This window comes from Marmota monax, unplaced genomic scaffold (assembly GCF_021218885.2).
Source record: "Marmota monax isolate L192 unplaced genomic scaffold, Marmota_monax_Labrador192_F-V1.1 WCK01_AAM20220418_F8-fsc00014, whole genome shotgun sequence".
In the NCBI taxonomy this organism is placed as follows: domain Eukaryota; kingdom Metazoa; phylum Chordata; class Mammalia; order Rodentia; family Sciuridae; genus Marmota; species Marmota monax.
Window position 1 is genome coordinate 13,446,474 of NW_026695222.1, and position 18,376 is coordinate 13,464,849.

Genomic DNA, 18,376 nt, shown 5'->3' on the forward strand with positions numbered 1-18,376 from the left:
TCTCATCTCATCCCCCTCCCGCTGCCTCAGGCCTGGCTCCCGGTGACCACCATTCTACTTTCTGTCTCTGCTAACAGCTTCTTCACACGTGGCTTTGGAGTGTAGCGCCGTATATCCACTCTTTTCTTCCCAACAGAAATCACATCCTGGCAGGGGACTGGGGTTGTGGCTCAGTGGTGAAGCGCTCGTCTAGCACATGTGAGGCACTGGGTTTGATCCTCAGCACTGCATAGTATTTTTTTAAATGAGCAGATATTATATTTTTAAAAAGAAAGAAAGAAATCACATCCTGACACTTTTACTATCCATTGCAAAGGGCACGGTGCTCTGGGCGTGTATTGGTTCCCTGTGTGCCAGTGCCAGGCGGGAGCTGAGCTCAGCACTCAGGGACCCAGATGAGAGGGAGATGAGCCCAGACTGTGCAGCAATGATGGGAATGGCCTGTACCTGCACCGCCTCGGACCTAAGCCAACCATGGTGACAGAGCACCTAAAAAGTAGCCATGCATAACCGAATGTAACACTCGCACTAGGATTTAAAGACAGTACAAAACTGGGCCTGGTCGTGCATGCCTGTAATCCCTGTGGCTCAGGAGGCTGAGGCAGGAGGATTGGGAGTTTGAGGCCAGTCTCAGAAACTTTGTGAGACCCTGTCTCAAAAACAAAGAATAAAAAGAGTTGGCTTTGTGGTAGAGTGCCTCTGGGTTCAATCCCTATTTACCCCCCCACCCCCAAAAAAGACTTAGTGCAAAAGAAGAATGTGGGTCAGTGTGATAGGCCTGTAATTGCAGCTACTCAGGAGGCTGAAGCAGGAGGATTGCTTGAGCTTGGTGGTTCAAGGCCAGCCTGGACAACATAGTGAGACCCACAGCAACATAAAATATCTCACTGATAATTTTTTTTTTATTTATTGCATGCTAATAAATTTTAGACATTGTGTAAAATAGATACATTTTTAGATGAACTAACTTGTTTTTCTTTTTACTTTTAAAAATATGGCTGTAGCTCAGTGGGACAGCACTTGCCTAGCATGTGTGAGGCCCTGGGTTCAACCCCCAATGTGGCAAAAAATAAAGGGAGAATAAAAAATGTAAAAGCCAGGTACAGTGGCGCACGTCTGTAATCTTACCTTGGGAGATGGAGGCAGGAGGTTCCCAAGTTCAAGGTCAGCCTGGGCCACTTAGCGAGACCCTGTTTCAAAATAAAAAGGGCTGGGATGTATCTCATGGTAGAGCATCCCGGGGTTCAATCCCCAGTGCCACAAAAATTAATACATGAATAAATACATACATACATACATAAAGAAACGGCTGTGGAAAGCACTGAATTATAAATGAGACTCACGCTACTTTTCTGGGGGATGTGGCAATGGACCTTTCTGATGCCCACCGCACACCAGGCAGTGGACGTGGTTCTCCTGGTTCGGGAGACGGTCACATTTTACACAGATCTGTCTCCTGGCATTATATCACTTTTTTACAAAAATCAGCCCAATGTGCCTCAGCCCCTCGGAGCCTCTGGGCCAGAGGAGCCCAGAGCTGTGTGTGCTTCGCGCTCCCGCAAAGCCACGGTGGGTGGCTGCCAGCAGAGGGGGTCGTGGTGAGCAAGCGTCTCTAGTGCCACTGTGCGTGGGGACTTTCCAAGGTTTCTCAATTCAGTGCTCACCAGACCCTGAGCCCTGAAACCACCATCCTTCTCAGAGATGGCCTTGGTGTGAATGAAAACAAGCCCTTCAGAGAGACCCATCCCTCAGGACCCTGTGGCCATCATGACTATGTAAATCTGTACCCTAAAATGACATTGGTTAAGCTTTCATTATGTATGGGGTTGGACTCTTGATGTCGCAGAGGCAGATCAGTGGGCGTTCAGAGAGGGGGAGGAGCCGCCCCATGTCACACAGCAGTGCTCTTCCCAGAATCCCCTTATGTCGAGTAAAATAGATGAAATAAATGTGATATATATTTATGCCGTGATAAACCACACAAGAATGTTATTTAATCTCCTAGACGGCAATACCTATTTGTCACAAATCAAACAGAGAGGTTGGTTTCAGTTTTAAGTGCACTCAGGTACCTTATAAAATGGTGATTAATTGTGATAATTTTTCAAATTAGTGATCCAGCATTCCGGCAATCAGAATGTGTTCCTTTTTGATTCACCAAACGAAGCCAAAACAGCTCATGTCTCTAAGTGGTAAACCGTTCCCACTTCCCACCAGACAAATCCTGGTAAATAAAGAGGGATCTTTCCTTTTTATTTATTTATTTTTATAGTGATTTTCCTAGGTGTGGACATTCAGATATTTTTCTTTCTTAAGCTACAAACATGTGTTTTTAAAAATTTATTTTTTTTCTGGTACCAGGGATTGAACCCAGGGGGACTCCATCACTGAGCCACATCCCCAGCCCTATTTTGTATTTAGAGACAGGGGCTCACTGAGTTGATTGGTGCCTCGACGTTGCTGAGGCTGGCTTTGAACTTGAGATCCTCCTGCCTCAGCCTCCTGAGCCACCGGGATTACAGGCCTGCAGCACCGCGCCCAGCACATGTGTTTATTTTAACAAGATATAGACAACCGAGTTCTAGCTGCTTTAGAAGAAATTGCAGTTTTGCAGAGATGGGGAAAGCAGAGCTTCCTCTTGTGGTTCTCCTGGGCTGGCTTCTCAGCAGATACGCGCACCCATTTTGAGAAAAAAATAATGAAATGCTCCTCCACTGATACAGTAAGTTTTGAATCCAGTCAGGCAAATGTGTTTTCTTTAAGCATCTTTAAATTAACACAGCAGCAAAGTCTGTGAGCTCTACTTCTTTTTTAAAATTTTTTATTTGTTCTTTTTAGTTATACAAGACAGTGAAATGTCTTTTGACATAGCATACACACATGGAGTGTAACTTCCCATTCTTGTGGTTGTACATGCTGTGGAGTTGCCCTGGTCATGTGTTCATATATGACCCTAGGAACGTTATGTCTGGTTCATTCCACTGTCTTTCCTACTCCCATCCTCCCTCCCTTCCCTTCGCTCCCCTTTGTCTAATCCTGTGAACTTCTTACCCGCCCTGCCAGTGTGTTAGCATTCGTATCTCAGAGAACATTCGACCTTTGGTTTTTTTGGGATTAGTTTATTTCACTTAACATGATAGTCTCCAGCTCCATCCATTTACCAGCAAATGCCAAAATTTCATTCTTCTTTAAGGCTGAGTGATATTCCATTGTGTACATGTACCACATTTTCTTTATCCGTTCATCTGTTGAAGGGGATGTAAGTTAGTTCCATAGCTTAGCTATTTTGAATTGAGCTGCTATAAACACCTGATGCGGCTATGTCACTGTAGTATGCTGTTTTTAAGTCCTTTGGGTATAGATCGAGGAGTGGGAAGACTGAGTCAAATGATGGTTCTGTTTCAAGTTTCCTGAGGAATCTCCATACTGCTTTCCAGAGTAGTTGCGCCAACTTGCAGTCCTACCAGCAGCGTGAGAGTGAACCTTTCCCCCACATCCTCGCCAATATTTGTTCTTGCTTGTATTCTTGATAATTGCCATTCTAACTGGAGTGAGATGAAATCTCTGTAGTTTTAATTTGTGGTTTTAATTTTCATTTCTGTTATTGCTATTGATGTTGAACATTTTTTAAATATATTTGTTGACTGATCATATTTCTTCTTCTGTGAAGTGTCTGTTTGGTTACTTTGCCCGTTTTTTGTTTGGGATATTTGTTTTTTGGGGGTTAAATTTTTTGAGTTCTTTATATATCCTGGAAATTAATGCTATATCTGAGGTGCAGGTGGCAAAGATTTTCTGTGAGCTCTACTTCTAAAACATTCCCTAAATCCTTCCACTTCCTACCCCTTTTAAAGCCACCACCTGCACCACGCTGCCATCATCTCGGGGCTGGTCGACCACCACAGTCTCTGATGGGGCTCCCTCCAGTCCATACTTCACCCAGCAACCAGTGGGAAGATTTGAAGCAAAAATTGAACACCAGGGTTGTCCTGCCAGAAACCTGCCATCATTTCCGACCTTCCTTTGAATAAAATCCAAACTCCTCATGGCCACCAGAAGATGTGGCAGCCTTTCACAGAGCCTCCTTTCCCCTGCCCTGGAGCTGTAGCTGCACTGACCTGCTTTCACAGCCGCCTTCTTCCAAACACATTCCAGCCCCAGGGCCTTTGCACTTGCTTGCTATTCTCTCTGCCCGGAACACTATTCCCTAAGAGTGTCAAATGACTAGCTCCTGTGTCATTCCGACCCCAGGTCCAATATCACCTCCTAAGAGGGGCCTTCCCTGACCACACTGTCTACAGGACCCTGTCCAGTTGTTCCCTCTGACATGCTCTCTTTTTACATTTCATTCCACTAACTAAATATGGTGTTATTTTCACTGTTGACTTGTTTATTAACTGTGTCTCCTGTTCTTCAGTTGAGCTCCATAAGAACGTGGACTTGCCCGATTTGTTTAGGGCTTAGAAAAGTACTCAGTAAATGTTTATTGAGTAAATGAATGAATGAGCAAATAAGTCAGAGAGAGAGAGAGAGAGAGAGAGAGAGAGAGAGAGGAGCCGGGGAGGGAGAAGGCGGGAGGGAGGGTCCTAAACCAAATATAGAATGACACAGGGATATGAAGCCTTGGTTACTGTTTAGCTGGATCATTGGAGCCACGTTATGTGACCTCACCTTTGTGACTTATTGCACAATAATGGTCCAGTTTTACTTGACTCTAGTCCCTCAGCCCAAGGCTGCTGTTTCTCTGTCCATGTGTCTTTGTGTCCTTCCCACCCCCTGCCAGCAGGTTTTACTGTTATCCCCATTTTGCTGATGAGGAGCTGAGACTGACTTGGGTGACAGGAGAGTGACAGGTGGGTGTGAGTGAAGCCAGGTGCTGAGGGTTAGCTTGGGCATTCTGACCAGGAGCCGCAGCGCCCGCCACCCACTGCCCGCCCCGCTGCCTGGCACGGTGGTGTTCCCATTGTCCCCCTGACTTATCCTCTGAGTCAACTCCACAGCCCGCTGGTCCTGGACCAGGTCAGGCAGCATCAGCAGACTCCCCTGCTGGGCTCTGGACAACCCAGCCTCCCTTCTGCCTGCAGGATGGGGTGCATGAAGTCCAAGTTCCTCCGGAATAAAGGCAAGGCCTCCAAGTCTGAGTCCAGCACCAACCTGCACAGCCCTGTGTACATGCCAGATCCCACGACCCCGATCAAGTTGGTGAGTAGGGGCGGGGCCTGCCAGGCCCTGGCAGCATCTCCTTCCCCAGGCTGCGCAGGGTGTGGTGGGGACGGGGTGGCACTGCCTAGCCATCGGCGGTGCCCATGCTCTCCAGAATACCTCTCCGGATACTTCCCAGGCAAGGACGTCCCTCCCTGTCCTACAGAGCACCTTGCCCACCAGCGTGACTCCAACAACCAGCCGAGGCGCACCAGCCTGGAGGCTGCAAAGCAGTGACCCCCACCAGACCAGTCCTAAGAGCAGCGGCGGTGGTGGCAGTCACAGTAGCATCTGTGTCATGCAAGAATACACTAGCAGTCGCAGTACGCCTGGTGGTGGGCGTGCGACAGCAGCCGCAGCAGCAGGCACAACAGTGAATAAGAGGCGCAGCCAGGCTACCAGGGGGTGCCCACTCCCTGCTGTCCAGTCTCTGAGGGACCAGGCTGTCCTGTGCACTTTACAGAATTAACGCGCTGAGTTCTCGCAACAGGCCTGCTGTAGTGACCATCAGTACCTGCCCGTTTACAGCTGGGCGCAGAGATCAGCCAGCTCGCCTAGGGCCTCCCCTAGGGGTGGGCGAGTAGGTTCCTAGGTGACGCCAATGCTAAAGAAAGGGATGGTTATCGTGGTGGTGACAGTGCGGTTGATAGACAGCGGTGGCAGCCATACTAGTGGTGACTGTGATGGTGGTGAAAAGGGTCATTAGCGTCGTAGCGGTGGTGAGACACTCACGCTGTGATGGCAGTGGCTGGGCTTGCAGCAGGGGTAATAGGTGTAATAATCTAATCGTTCCTGTTCGTTGAGCACCTGCCAGGGCCTGGGCGCCCAGGTAAACGGCCTCCTGTCATGATTCTTCACGGAAAGCTGGGAGACAGCAGTTAGGCCACGTCACAGCCAGGGTGACCAAGGCTCAAAGAAGTTAAATGGCTCCAGAGGGCCAAGCAGCAGGGAAACGTTCAGCCATGTCTTTCTAACCCCAGATCTGGGGTTCTCTCCGCTCAGTGCCCCTCTATCTGTCCCAACTGAGGTTGGCTGGGGACTCGGCAGCAGCTGGAAGTCCAGCTAGGTGAGGGGGCCTTCCTGGGTGGCCCCTTAGGGAGTTCTTCCTCACATTGAAGGGAGGCCTGTTACCCCATAACCTTACTTCTTGGGGGGGGTGTTACCAGGGATTAAACTCCAGGTCACTTGACCACTGAGCCACATCCCCAGCCTTATTTTGTATTTTATTTAGAGACAGGGTCTCACTGAGTTGCTTAGCGCCTTGCTAAGTTGCTGAGGCTGGCTGTGAACTCATGATCCTCCTGCCTCAGCCTCCTGAGCTGCTGGGATTACAGGCGTGTGTCAACATACCCAGCTCCCATAACCTTACTTCTTCTTTTTTTATTTTAATATTTTTTTAGTTGTAGATGGACACAATATCTTTATTTTTATGTGGTGCTGAGGATAGAATCCAGGGCCTCACGCGTGTGAGGCAAGGGCTCTACCACTGAGCCCCAGCCCAACCCTTACTTCTTGATCCCAAACCTCCCTGTTAGCCTTTGCCCCTGGACAGCCCATAGAGATTGAAAACAACCAGCTGTTGCTTCCAAATCCCTTCAGGACACGAGTTCCTGGCCTCTCCCCATCCTGCTGCCCTTCCTCAGCAAGATGCCTCCAACAGGACTAATTCTTGAAAAGGGAGACTAATGGAAGTCACCTCTCTCTTTGACCTTTGACCTCTATTAACACAGCCTGAGATGATATGAGCTTCTGATGCTAGTGATGCCCTGAGCGGACCGCAGATCACAAACCCGAAGGCACCCCCGGGGTCTGCTCCTCTTCTAACCTGTGTGGCCCTGGGACGTTTCTGGGCTGAAGGCTTCCAATTCCCAGGTTCTCAGAGGCCCTCTGAGTTGTCACCAGCAAAAAGCAAAGGGTTTCTCCCGCCAGTGTCTGGTTGTCCTCTCTGAACATCAGATTTAAGGACTGTAGTTATCAGCGGTTCCTTGTTCCTCAGCTACAGGGGGCCGTGTGGTTCCCCGGTCAAACCAGAGCGGTGGGGAATGTTTGTAATGAACCTTGTGAATCTCCACCCCCCTCAAAATCGTGTCTTCCACGGTGTTCCCTAATTTCTTCAAGCGAATGTTTAATGACACATGTGACAGACAAATATACTCTCCTTGAAAACAGAGAATCACAGATTACATCTAGAGCCGCAGTGTCCACTGCCCCACGCTCCCCCTCCACTTGAAGTGCCCCAGCCCCCAGAGGAATCCACGGTTGTCAGTTTGGAGTGGACCCTTGCAAAACTTTTTCCATAAATTTACACTCACACCGTCTAGTGTGAGGCCATGGAAAATATTGAAGATATGTATTGTACTTATCATTCTGCAGAACTAGCTTTTTTTTAATCCAATGATGTGTCTCTGAGGTCAAGTTATATGAGTCTTGACCTTCCTCTTCTAAGAGATGCTTAGAGCACCACCATCTGAGTGGCAGATCCCCCTTTGAATGGACACTTAGATTTTTTTCACATACATAATGGAGTCTTTTGTTCATGGGAAATATTAGTGGACCTACAATTTCTTCAAACATTGGAAAACACTGATCTGGACCAACTCCCTCATGTACATGGAGAGGAAGTGTCAATCCAAGTATGTCCAAAGCAGAGGCCCTAACTCAAAAAACCTGTATTCTTTGTGTTGACTCTGCCTCTGATGTGCTGTGTGGCCTTGGACATGTTCTCTGACCTCTCTGGGCCTCCTCCCATAACACATAGGACTTAGGATAGGATGGGTATCCATTTCTTCCCCCTGTGGAGCTGGGGATGGAACCCAGGGCCTCATGCGTTCTAGGCAAGTGCCGTACCCCTGAGCTACACCCAGCCTCCTTAAAACGTACAACTTTCATGACTTCTTGCACATTCTCAGATTCATTTTCCTCTCTCTCTTCTTCCTTCCAGGGGCCTAACTACAATGGCAACCCCCCAGGGTTTGTGGAGGGTGAGTACCTGGCAACCAGGGTCAGTGGAGTGGGGTGCTATGGAGAGGGTTAGGTCAAGTTCTCAGTCCAGTTTGAGGCAAAAATCCCAGAGGGTCAAAAACATCCTTGAACACCCCCTGAACCGCCCTGAGACTCTGGCCCAGGCCCTGGCACTCCTGTCACACTGTCCAGGGACACGAGCAAAACACTATTCCCTCTTCACCCCGGAACCGTGCCGCGTGGCAGGAGCCTGCTCATGCTGGGACAGCAGAGCTACAGTCCAGGGCCGGGGGCGGACCCCCGCGCCTTACCTTCCCGCGCCTTACCTTCCCGCGCCTTACCTTCCCGCGCCTCTCCCTCCAGCAGGCTCTGAGGACACTGTTGTGGTCGCCCTGTACGATTACGAGGCCATTCACCGTGAAGACCTCAGCTTCCAGAAGGGGGACCAGATGGTGGTCCTGGAGGAGTGAGTCCCCACCCTGTCCCCAGCTCGCCCACCTCAGTACTGCATTAGACCCTTGTCTTCCGGGAAGACCCGAGAGGCTGGCCCAGAAGTAGATGGCTGTGGTCCCAACAGAGGAGACAAAAGGGGTGGTTGTCACCCCGATGGGGGCCACTATAAAGGGGATCTAGCAATGGCACAGCCCAGGCAGAGGGGAGCAGGGGGAGGTCTCTGAGTTCCCGGGCTCCATCCCCTTCAGCTGTGGGGAGAGCACCAGCCAGTGCTGGGCCGACAGGGGAGCAGGGCTTGCTCAACCACACCCTCTGGGCTCAGCAGAGCCTCTGTGAGTCCCCGTGGGCACCAGGCCCTGCCTTGGGCCAGCCACAGGGCCAGTGAGGGCGAGCAGGGCAAAGGCCCAGTCCACGGGCTGTGAACTCAGGGACAGGCTTGACCCTCATGCTCAGTGGGGACTGAGTCCATATCTTGTCGTGTTGCTCAGGACAGTCTTGGCTCAGCCCTTCACCCTATTGACCTCCTGGGGCTGGGGGACTCTCTAGGCCAAGTTGGGGTGACCTGAAAGGACTGGAGAAAGGTCCCTCTGCTCCCTGACTCCTCCCCTCTTTCTTGTCCCTTAGGGCTGGGGAGTGGTGGAGGGCGCGATCTCTGGCCACCAGGAAAGAGGGCTACATCCCAAGCAACTATGTGGCCCGCGTGAATTCCCTGGAGACGGAGGAGTAAGTATCCCATTTCTTGCTTCCAGAGGGAAGCGCGATTGCCTCAGGCCCTTTGCACACACTGTCTCCTGTTGGCACCCTCTCCCCAGGCTCCTGGCTGGGCTGGCTTCTCACCCTTCAGATCTCAGGGAGGCCTTCACTGGCCACCCATCTAAGGTGGGTCCCCTCTGCAACTTTCACTCATGTGAGCCTGTTTTATCCCCACAGAACACCTCGTGCTAGCAGAAAACTGATATCATTTCTTTGGTTATTCACCTGTGCATTGTGCACCTTCCCTGCAAGGATAAGCACTGGCACTTGTGCTCTTGAGTTAGACTGTTTGGATTTGAACACCCCCTCTACAATTTCCAAGTTTTGAGACCCCAGACAAATTGCCTGCCCCTCTGTTTTTAGTTTCCTCACCTATAAAATCAGAATAAGAAAGGTGATAATTCCATAGAGTTGTTGGGTAGATAAGAAGAACTCAATGAATACTAGCTATCTTTCTCCCCAGCTGATAACAGAGGAAACGGTGGCCCAAAGAGGGAAAACAACTTGCTTAAAGTCACACAGGGTTTGTGGCAGAGCCAAGGCCACCTGACATCTGTTCTGGGGCTTTTTATTTTTATTTTTATTTTTGGTACTGGGGATTGAACCCAGGGTGCCTAACCACTAAGCCACATTCCCAGTCCTATTTTGCATTTTATTTAGAGACAGGGTCTCACTGAGTTGCTTAGGGCCTTGCTAAATTGCTGGGGCTGGCTTTGAACTCACGATCCTCCTCCCTCAGCCTCCCAAGTTGCTGGGATTACAGGCATGCACCACTGTGCCCGGCTTTTTCTATCATCCCTGTGAGGGTGGGGATGGATTCAACTGGGGCTACTTGAACTTTTCTACCCAATATTCCAAATATTCAGGAAGAATGAAGAAAAGTTCCTAGGATATGATCCCAATTACAAAATTCTTTTCAATCTCACGTTCAAGCCTAGGAATTCATACCAACTTTATTTTCAGCTATGTATATGCAGAGAAAGATTGTCGGAAAAGCTAGGGAAGTTCAAGGCCTCACTCCACAGACCCCAGGGCCCTGAGAACGAACCTCCCAGGGTCACCCCTGCTTGTGAAATTGCAAAATTAAGATGCTTGCTCACAGCTGGCTAGGACAGTTGTCCCTGGACTCTGTCTTCCTATCCATCTCCCTGTCTTTCCGACTGAGTGGCCCTGGAAAGACCATTTTGCATTTGTAACACCGCCTTATTTTTTGAAGTCCCTCCCCCAAGTCCCCTAGGCTTCAGTCTCAGCAAACTGGATTTGCCTCTGGCAAAACATCTGTTTGGACATCAAAAGGTGATTGTTTTCTCCAAAATCTCAGAGTCAAATGATGCTGCAGGAAGCCAGCCCGCAGCCTCCCCTTGTCCTCCACTGAGTCCCGCGGGCCCCCGGGGCTCTGCGTGAGAGGGACAGACCGCCCCGGCTCACCACCTCTGCGTCCCTTTCCCTCAGGTGGTTCTTCAAGGGCATCAGCAGGAAGGACGCAGAGCGCCACCTCCTGGCTCCCGGCAACGTGCTGGGCTCCTTCATGATCCGGGACAGCGAGACCACAAAAGGTGACGCCAGCCCTCCCCACCTTGTCCAGTGCCCCAGGCGCGATGCCACCACCCCACCCTCCGAGCGCGAGCGCGCTCCGTGGAGGGTGGAGCGACCCACCCAGGTGGCCAGGCAGCCGGTTCTCTCCTGCCCTCTGCCGGCGGGGTCCAAGCTCTGTGCCCGGTCGCCCCAGGAGGCCAGGCCCCCAGCTGGGGAGGCAGCCATGTGGCTCGGGAATCTATCCAGCCAACCCTGGAAACTGGATCTTTGCTAGCTTGTATTCCCCCCTGTACTAGGGAGAACCCAGGGGCCTCTACCCTTGCCACACCCCAGCCCTTTCTACTTTTCATTTTGAGACAGTCCACTAAGTTGCCCTGGCTGGTCTTGAACTTGAGATCCTCCTGCCTCACCCTCCCAACAGACTGGGAGTATAGGTGTGAACTATCACATCTGGCTACTAGCTTTTATTTGTTTATTTATTTGTTTGTGCCAGGGATTGAACCCAGGGGTGCTTAACCACGGAGCTCCATCCTCAGCCCTTTTTATGTTTCTTAGAGACAAGGTCTCACTAGGTTATTTAGGGCCTTGCTAAGTTGCTGAGGCTGGCTTTGAACTTCCAATCCAACTTCCTCAGCCTCCCGGGTTGCTGGGATTACAGGTGTGTGCCGTTGTGCCCAACTTGGCTTTTATTATTATTTTTTAAATCACCATATATCTTGTCCAGAAGCCTAATTTCTCCCTCTATAAGGAAACCGGGTAGGGTGAGGCCGTAGGAAGACCCAAGCCGGCCTCCTCTGGACTCTGCCTGAAATGCTCCTTGGAGGAGGTGTTTGGAGGTTCTGTTGTCTGGAGCAGCCTCCTGAAGTCCCTGTACGCTGAAGGTGACATCTTGCTCAGTGGTGATGGGAGGGCAGGAACAATGCCTGAAAACATTGTGTGACAACCTGGCCTCAAAGGCTAGCTTTCCCCAGGGGATGGGCGACTTTAAGTTAAGCTTCTGTAGTTTGGTTTCTGTGCTGCTGATTCACATAAATCAAGCAAGTTGTATAAACTGGGACCTCACGGGACCCTAAAGCAAACCCTTCTGGGAACATTGATCAAAGCATCAGTGTGACCAACTGGACCCCTGTGACTAGGACAGTGTCACTCACGGTCAGTGTTTCAGGTCAGAGATTGTTTATTTTCTCCCACCCAATAAGCCCCCTTCGAGGCCCCAGGGGGAAATGTACAGAGACCAAAAGAAAGACAAGGCTTCCTGTCGCCCAGCAGCTCTCCTCTCTGGTGTGCCCAGGACAGCTTGGGGACAGGGCTGGTCCATGCTGCAGACAGGGACAGAGCAATCAAACAGAGTCTCACAGGGCGGTGGGGGCAGGAGCACAACCCTTGTCCAGCCTTCATAGCCTCCACGGCAGGGGCATGATGGCTGAGCCACCATAACAAAAATTGCAGCATGAGGCCCCTGAATATCATTCTGCTGGTTTTTTGGATTCTGCCCACCCTATGGTGCATGAGTCAAGCCAGCCTCATCTGGACTGGGACAGAGTGACTAAGAGGGAGCCAGTTGCTTGGGTTTGAATCCTGGCCATGCCACTTACCAGCTGTGTGGCTTTAGGGGAGTTACTTCATCTCTCTGGGCCCCAATCTCCTCATCTATAAATCAAGGCTGGTAATATTATAAAACCTCTACCTCATGGGGGTTATTCATTATTATAAATAATGTCATTAATGTAATTATAATTCATTATAATACATATTATTCCTTTGCATTTATTGTTCATTTGTACAGGGTGCTTAGAACAGCTCCCAGTCAGTAGTTAGTCATTCACAGTTTAGCTGGGCTGGGCTCAGTGGCAGGTGCCTGCCTTAGCATGCACAAGGCACTGGTTTCGATCCCCAACACCTCCATAAATAAAGATCAATCCAAAACAAACCTTCCCTCAATCCTATGAGGAAGGTGGAAGACGTGCCAAGGGCACCAGCTCGCAGATGGCAGACTGTGGTCATGGACTCCAAGACTTGTGTGTTTCTGGTCCAGGTGATCACAGTGCAGGAGGTTCCTACGTTGTTGTCACAATTACTGCAAGCCCAGTGGCTGGGACCCTCGTAAACTTGTTACAGTTCCCGGGGTCAGAAGTCTGACCTCACTGGATTTAGGACATGGCGGCGGCAGCAGCTGGCTGGTCCCTCCTAGAGGCTCTCCCTGCCTGGCTCTGGAAGCCACCAGCATTCCCTGGTTCTTGGTCCTTCCTGACTTCTCTCCAACCTGTTATTTCCACCTTTCCACCTCCTGCTGCTGACCTTGACCTTCTCACCCACCCCCTGCTCGGGACCTGTGCTTACCCTGGGGCTCCCTGGATAGTCCAAGATAATGGCCCTTGCTCCAGATTCTGAGTGTAAAGTCCCCTTTATCATGTAAGGTGGCCCGTTCCCAGGTTCCAGGTATGAACATCTTGGGGACCCCTGCTCAGCCTAGCCTGCCACGGTGTGGTCACATGTCAGTAATCGGATCTTCTGTATGATTTGTCCTTTTATTTGTTTGTTCCTGCATAGTCTGGCTTGTTGTTTTTTGTTTTTTGGTACCAGGGATTGAATCCAGGGGCGCTTAACCACCGAGCCACATCCCAGCCGTTTTAATATTTTATTTAGAGACAGGGTCTCACTGAGTTGCTTAGAGCCTCGCTAAGTTGCTGAGGCTGGCTTTGAGCTCACGATCCTCCTGCCTCAGCCTCCCGAGCTGCTGGGTTTCCTGGGGTGCACTACTGTACCCGGCATGTCTTGACTTTCTGTTTCATAGATTGATGTAAGTGGTAGATAAATACCATAAATACTGAGGGTGATGATGACAGGGACCATTTACGGAGTGTTTGTTCTGAGTACTTTACAAGATCACTTCTTTTGATGGCCAGGCATTGCGATGAGGGAGGGAGGTGTGTTCCCATCTCACAGATGAGGAAACTGAGGCACAGAGAGTCGATACAGTCTCCTCGTGCCCAAAGTGTCATGGATGGACATGGCAGAACCAGGGTGAGAACCCGGAAGCATGATGCCACAGCCCACTCTGCCCTCATGTGCTCCTGCCCAGGTGCCAGGGTGGCGCCAATAGCGGCTTTGCAGAGGTGTCGGGAAAGGGTGTCGGGTGCAGACCAGGGATGGCAGGTCCCAGAGGTGCTGTCCTGAGGGGTTTCTTTCTGGCCATCGCAGGGAGCTACTCTCTGTCCGTGCGAGACTACGAGCCCCACCAAGGAGACACGGTGAAGCACTATAAGATCCGGACCCTGGACAACGGGGGCTTCTACATTTCCCCGAGGAGCACCTTCAGCAACCTGCAGGATCTGGTGGCCCACTACAAGAGTGAGTCAGGCCTCGGGCCACAGGCCACCCTGCAGAGCCCACACCCCGCCCTGCAGAGCCCACACCCCTTGGTCTTTAGTTTTCAACATATTTGTGGGTTTTTTTGGGGGGAAGGGGTACTGGGGATGAAACCCAGGGGCCTCGACCACTGAGCCCCAGCCCTATTTTGTATTTTATTTAGAGACAGGGTCTCACTGAGTTGCTTAGCTCCTCGCTTTTGCTGAGGCTGGCTTTGAACTGGAGATCCTCCTGCCTCAGCCTCCTGAGCTGCTGGGATGACAGACGTGCACCACTGTGCCCGCAACACTTCTGTTTTATTTTGTGTTGCTGGGGGTGGAAGCCTGGGCCTCACTCACGCTGGGCAGATGCTCAGCCTCTGAGCTGCACCCCAGCCTTCAGACGTCCCACCACAATGGGCTGTCCCCAGAATCCCAACCTCTGGGTGCACTTTCTGACCCTCCCCAGACAAACGGTTGCTTTGGATTCTCCTGAAGCCTTGGGTGTGTTGGGCAAGCGGGTGGGAGAGGTGTGAAAGTGGCATCCCGCCCTGCTCTGCTCCCTGAGGAACATCCCTGTTGGTGGCAGGCAGGTGGGACATCGGCCAGAACACTGCCAGGAGGCCTCTGAGGGGAAGCTCCTGCTGGCTCGGAGCTTGCTGTCCTCGACTGACCGGGGGACTCTATTCCAGAGGGGAAGGACGGGCTCTGCCAGAAGCTGTCAGTGCCCTGTGTGTCCCCCAAGCCCCAGAAGCCGTGGGAGAAAGACGCCTGGGAGATCCCTCGGGAGTCCCTCGAGCTGGAGAAGAAGCTGGGCGCTGGGCAGTTCGGGGAAGTCTGGATGGGTAAGGACCCAGAGTCCACAGCCCCAGAGGGAGGGCCCGAGGGGACAGTGCGTCGGCTTCCAGGAACTCCCCAGCCCAGGGACGGGGATTTGAATAAGAGCCATAAGGGGGATTCCTCTGCTAGCGAACCAAATGCCCCTGCGGTCCACACGGTCCACGCGCTGATCTGCCTCTGACGTCCAGCCTGCTGGGATGGGAGCTTCGCTCGGGGAAGTGGGAGTCCTAGATGAGGAGTCCCCTGGTGGAGACGGTCTGCCATTTGGGTTCACGAACCCAGAGGCCCCTGGGGATGGTGAAGGGGAACAGTGGGGAACGGAGCTTGGACCTTCCAGGTGAGCTCAGGGCTGGCACCAAGGACAAGCAGTTCTGAGCCCCTGTCCTGTGCCCAGCAGCTCCTCAGACATTGTGTGCTCAGAAAGGCACATTCCGCGCGCCCCTGCTGTCTTCGGGACCGCGGGGTGGACACGACTCCTGGCCCCGCGCCCCACTGTGCGGATTCTCCACCGCTGGCTCCCGCAGGGGTGCAGCCACCCGGTCCCCGCCCCCTACACTCAGCGGAAGAGCCACGCACTTTAAGAACATTTATTGAGCGTATTCCAGGCACTGAATCAGAAGAATGAGGCAAAAGGGAAATATGGAGAGGAACGTGGGATGGATCAGAGTAGAGGGGCCCCAGACCCTCTCTCTAGGAGGCCCCAGATCTGCCCGAGCTTCCTGAAGCCAAGGCATAGATAAGACCAAAGCGATCAGGAAATCAACAAGCAGGGTCTGAGTCCCTGGGGTGGGATAGGGGTGGTGCTCAAGGGACTGAGTGGCACTCAGGGTGATTCATGTATAAGGCAGCAAGAGTAAGTGTGGTAGAGGACCGGGCTGGAGAGGTGGGCACACCACATCAGGTGCATAATGAATCTGCAGTTTATTTCAAGAACAGTGTTAAGATTGAGGTGAGATGTGTGGTGGAGTGTGGTAACCTAAGTGGTGTTTGGGAATTATTTTTTAATCTTGTGACAGCCCCTCAGAAAGAATGGTTATCATTTCCACTTTGCAGATGAGGAAACCATAGCTCAGAGAGGTTAAGTGACTTGCCCCAGTACACACAGCAGGGAAGCAGCAAACCAGTCTTCTAGCTCATACCTGTCTGAGCCCAAAGCTGTGCCCTCCCTCCCTAAGGGCTGGGAGGGCAGGAAGGGCTTTCTGGAGGAGGTCCGTTTGCAGTTGGTCTACCAGGGATGAGGGAAGGCAGCAGATTCCAACCACCTTCCCTGCTCCGTGTCCCCCTTCAGCCACCTACAACAAGCACACCAAGGTGGCGGTGAAGACGATGAAGCCTGGGAGTATGTCGGTGGAGGCCTTCTTGGCCGAGGCCAACCTGATGAAGACGCTGCAGCATGACAAGCTGGTGAAGCTGCACGCGGTGGTCACCCAGGAGCCCATCTTCATCGTCACGGAGTTCATGGCCAAAGGTGCGCCTGCTGGGAGCCGGGGGCGGGGGTGTCGGCTGCCGCCCATTCTGGGAACCGCAGAGGCGAAGGTGGCTGCACGTCTGGCCAGGAGGCCTGACCACAAGCACCCAGCGGGCACCAGCCAGCCAGCCCTCCTGGATCATGGGGTCACCGTGGGAAAGGGAGAACCTGGGCCACCGGGAGAGGGACGCGGCTGGAATTGCCTGAGCAATGAGGCGAGAGGCACGTGGGTCCCTGGTGGCTCACCGTGAGCCTCAGAGACCAGGGTGACTCTTTTCCTCCTCAGCCCCTGTCACTGGGGCCCCAGTGCTGTGGAGAAAAGAGCAGAACAAAATCAGCTGGAGGCCACGCCCACCTTGTGACAATTCAGCATTTCCCAGGGTTGTTTCTTAGGTCGCCATTTCATGACCATTTTCAATCCCTGCCCATTTGGAGATCAACAAAAACTTTTTTTTTAATATTTATTTTTTAGTCTTAGGTGGACACAATATCTTTATTTTACTTTTTATGTGGTGCCGAGGACCGAACCCAGTGCCTCATGCATGCCAGGCAAGCGCCCTACCACTTGAGCCCCAGCCCCAGACCAACAGAAATGTTTTACACAACCTGTTTGTGCTTTGAAATCACAAAACTCCCTTTTCTAAATATACAATTATGCCAGTTTGTTTATAACTTGACCCCAGGTGCCCAGGCTCAGAGGGTCGTCTCAGCCAGAGGGCCCCACTGGCAACCAGAAAGTCCTTTCAGAAAAACTCAGGTTCTAGTCCTCAAACGTGAGGCGTGGTAAGCAAGTGTGTTTATAAAATCCATGCTCTGGCTGAGGCTGGGGCTCAGTGGTAGGGCGCCTGCCCAGGTGTGCAAGACCCTGGGTTCAATCGCAAGTACCGCAAATAAATACATAAGCCCATTGCTGTGGCCAGACATGGTGTGAGCACCTCTAGTCCCAGCTGCTCAAGAGGCTGGGGCAGGAGGAGCACTTAACCCAGGAAACAACAGTCTGGGCAACATAGTGAGTCCCAGTCTCAAAAAAAAAAAAAAAAAAAGCCGGGCGTGGTAGTGCATGCCTATAATCCCAGCGGCTCAGAAGGCTGAGGCAGGAGGATCGTGAGTTCAAAGCCAGCCTCGGCAAAAACAAGGTGCTAAGCAACTGTGTGAGACCCTGTCTCTAAATAAAATACAAAATAGGGCTGAGGAGGTGGCTCAGTGGTTGAGTGCCCCTGAGTTCAAACCCCGGTACCCCCACCAAAGAAATTGCAATAAAAAAATTTAAACCATCCACTAAATAATAAGAATAGTAAATGTCCCTCCTCCCTCCCCAATGCAGGAAGCCTGCTGGACTTTTTGAAAAGTGGAGAAGGCAGCAAGCAGCCCTTGCCAAAACTCATCGACTTCTCAGCCCAGGTAAGAGCCTCATGGTGAGGCTGTGAGGATAGGGACAGGAATACAGCTATTGATTCAAGAAGTAGTTATTGAACACATACTGTGATCAGAGTGTGAACAAAACGCAATGGTTAGCAACTGTGGTGGCGCACACCTGTAATCCCGGTGGCTCAGGAGGCTGGGGCAGGAGGATCTTGAATTCAAAGCCAGCCTCAACAACTTTGTAAGGCCCTAAGCAACTCAGTGAGACCCTGGCTCTAAATAAAATATATTTCTTAAAAGACTGGAGATTTGGCTCAGTGCTTAAGCACCCCTGAGTTCAATCCCTGATACAAAAAAAAAAGTAATAGTTATTAACTGCCCAGTATAAAAAAAAAATCCATCTTTGGGGGCTGGGGTTGTGGCTCAGTGGTAGAATGCACACCTCGCATGTGGA

At 51.5% G+C, this 18,376-nt stretch overlaps 1 protein-coding gene across 3 annotated transcripts in view; it reads left to right on the forward strand.

Moving 5' to 3' along the window:
- Hck (HCK proto-oncogene, Src family tyrosine kinase) overlaps positions 1-18,376 on the forward strand; it is a 40,358-nt gene that overhangs the window by 12,542 nt on the left and 9,440 nt on the right. For 2 of the 3 annotated variants that reach the window (XM_046433363.1, XM_046433365.2), the window contains exons 2-10: positions 5,085-5,202; positions 8,144-8,183; positions 8,527-8,629; positions 9,241-9,339; positions 10,822-10,925; positions 14,107-14,256; positions 14,945-15,097; positions 16,381-16,560; positions 17,885-17,961. In XM_046433363.1, the coding sequence (XP_046289319.1) occupies positions 5,085-5,202; positions 8,144-8,183; positions 8,527-8,629; positions 9,241-9,339; positions 10,822-10,925; positions 14,107-14,256; positions 14,945-15,097; positions 16,381-16,560; positions 17,885-17,961 (1,024 nt within the window). The remainder of the gene's footprint in view (positions 1-5,084; positions 5,203-8,143; positions 8,184-8,526; positions 8,630-9,240; positions 9,340-10,821; positions 10,926-14,106; positions 14,257-14,944; positions 15,098-16,380; positions 16,561-17,884; positions 17,962-18,376) is intronic. The other variant, XM_046433364.2, reaches the window with a different exon arrangement.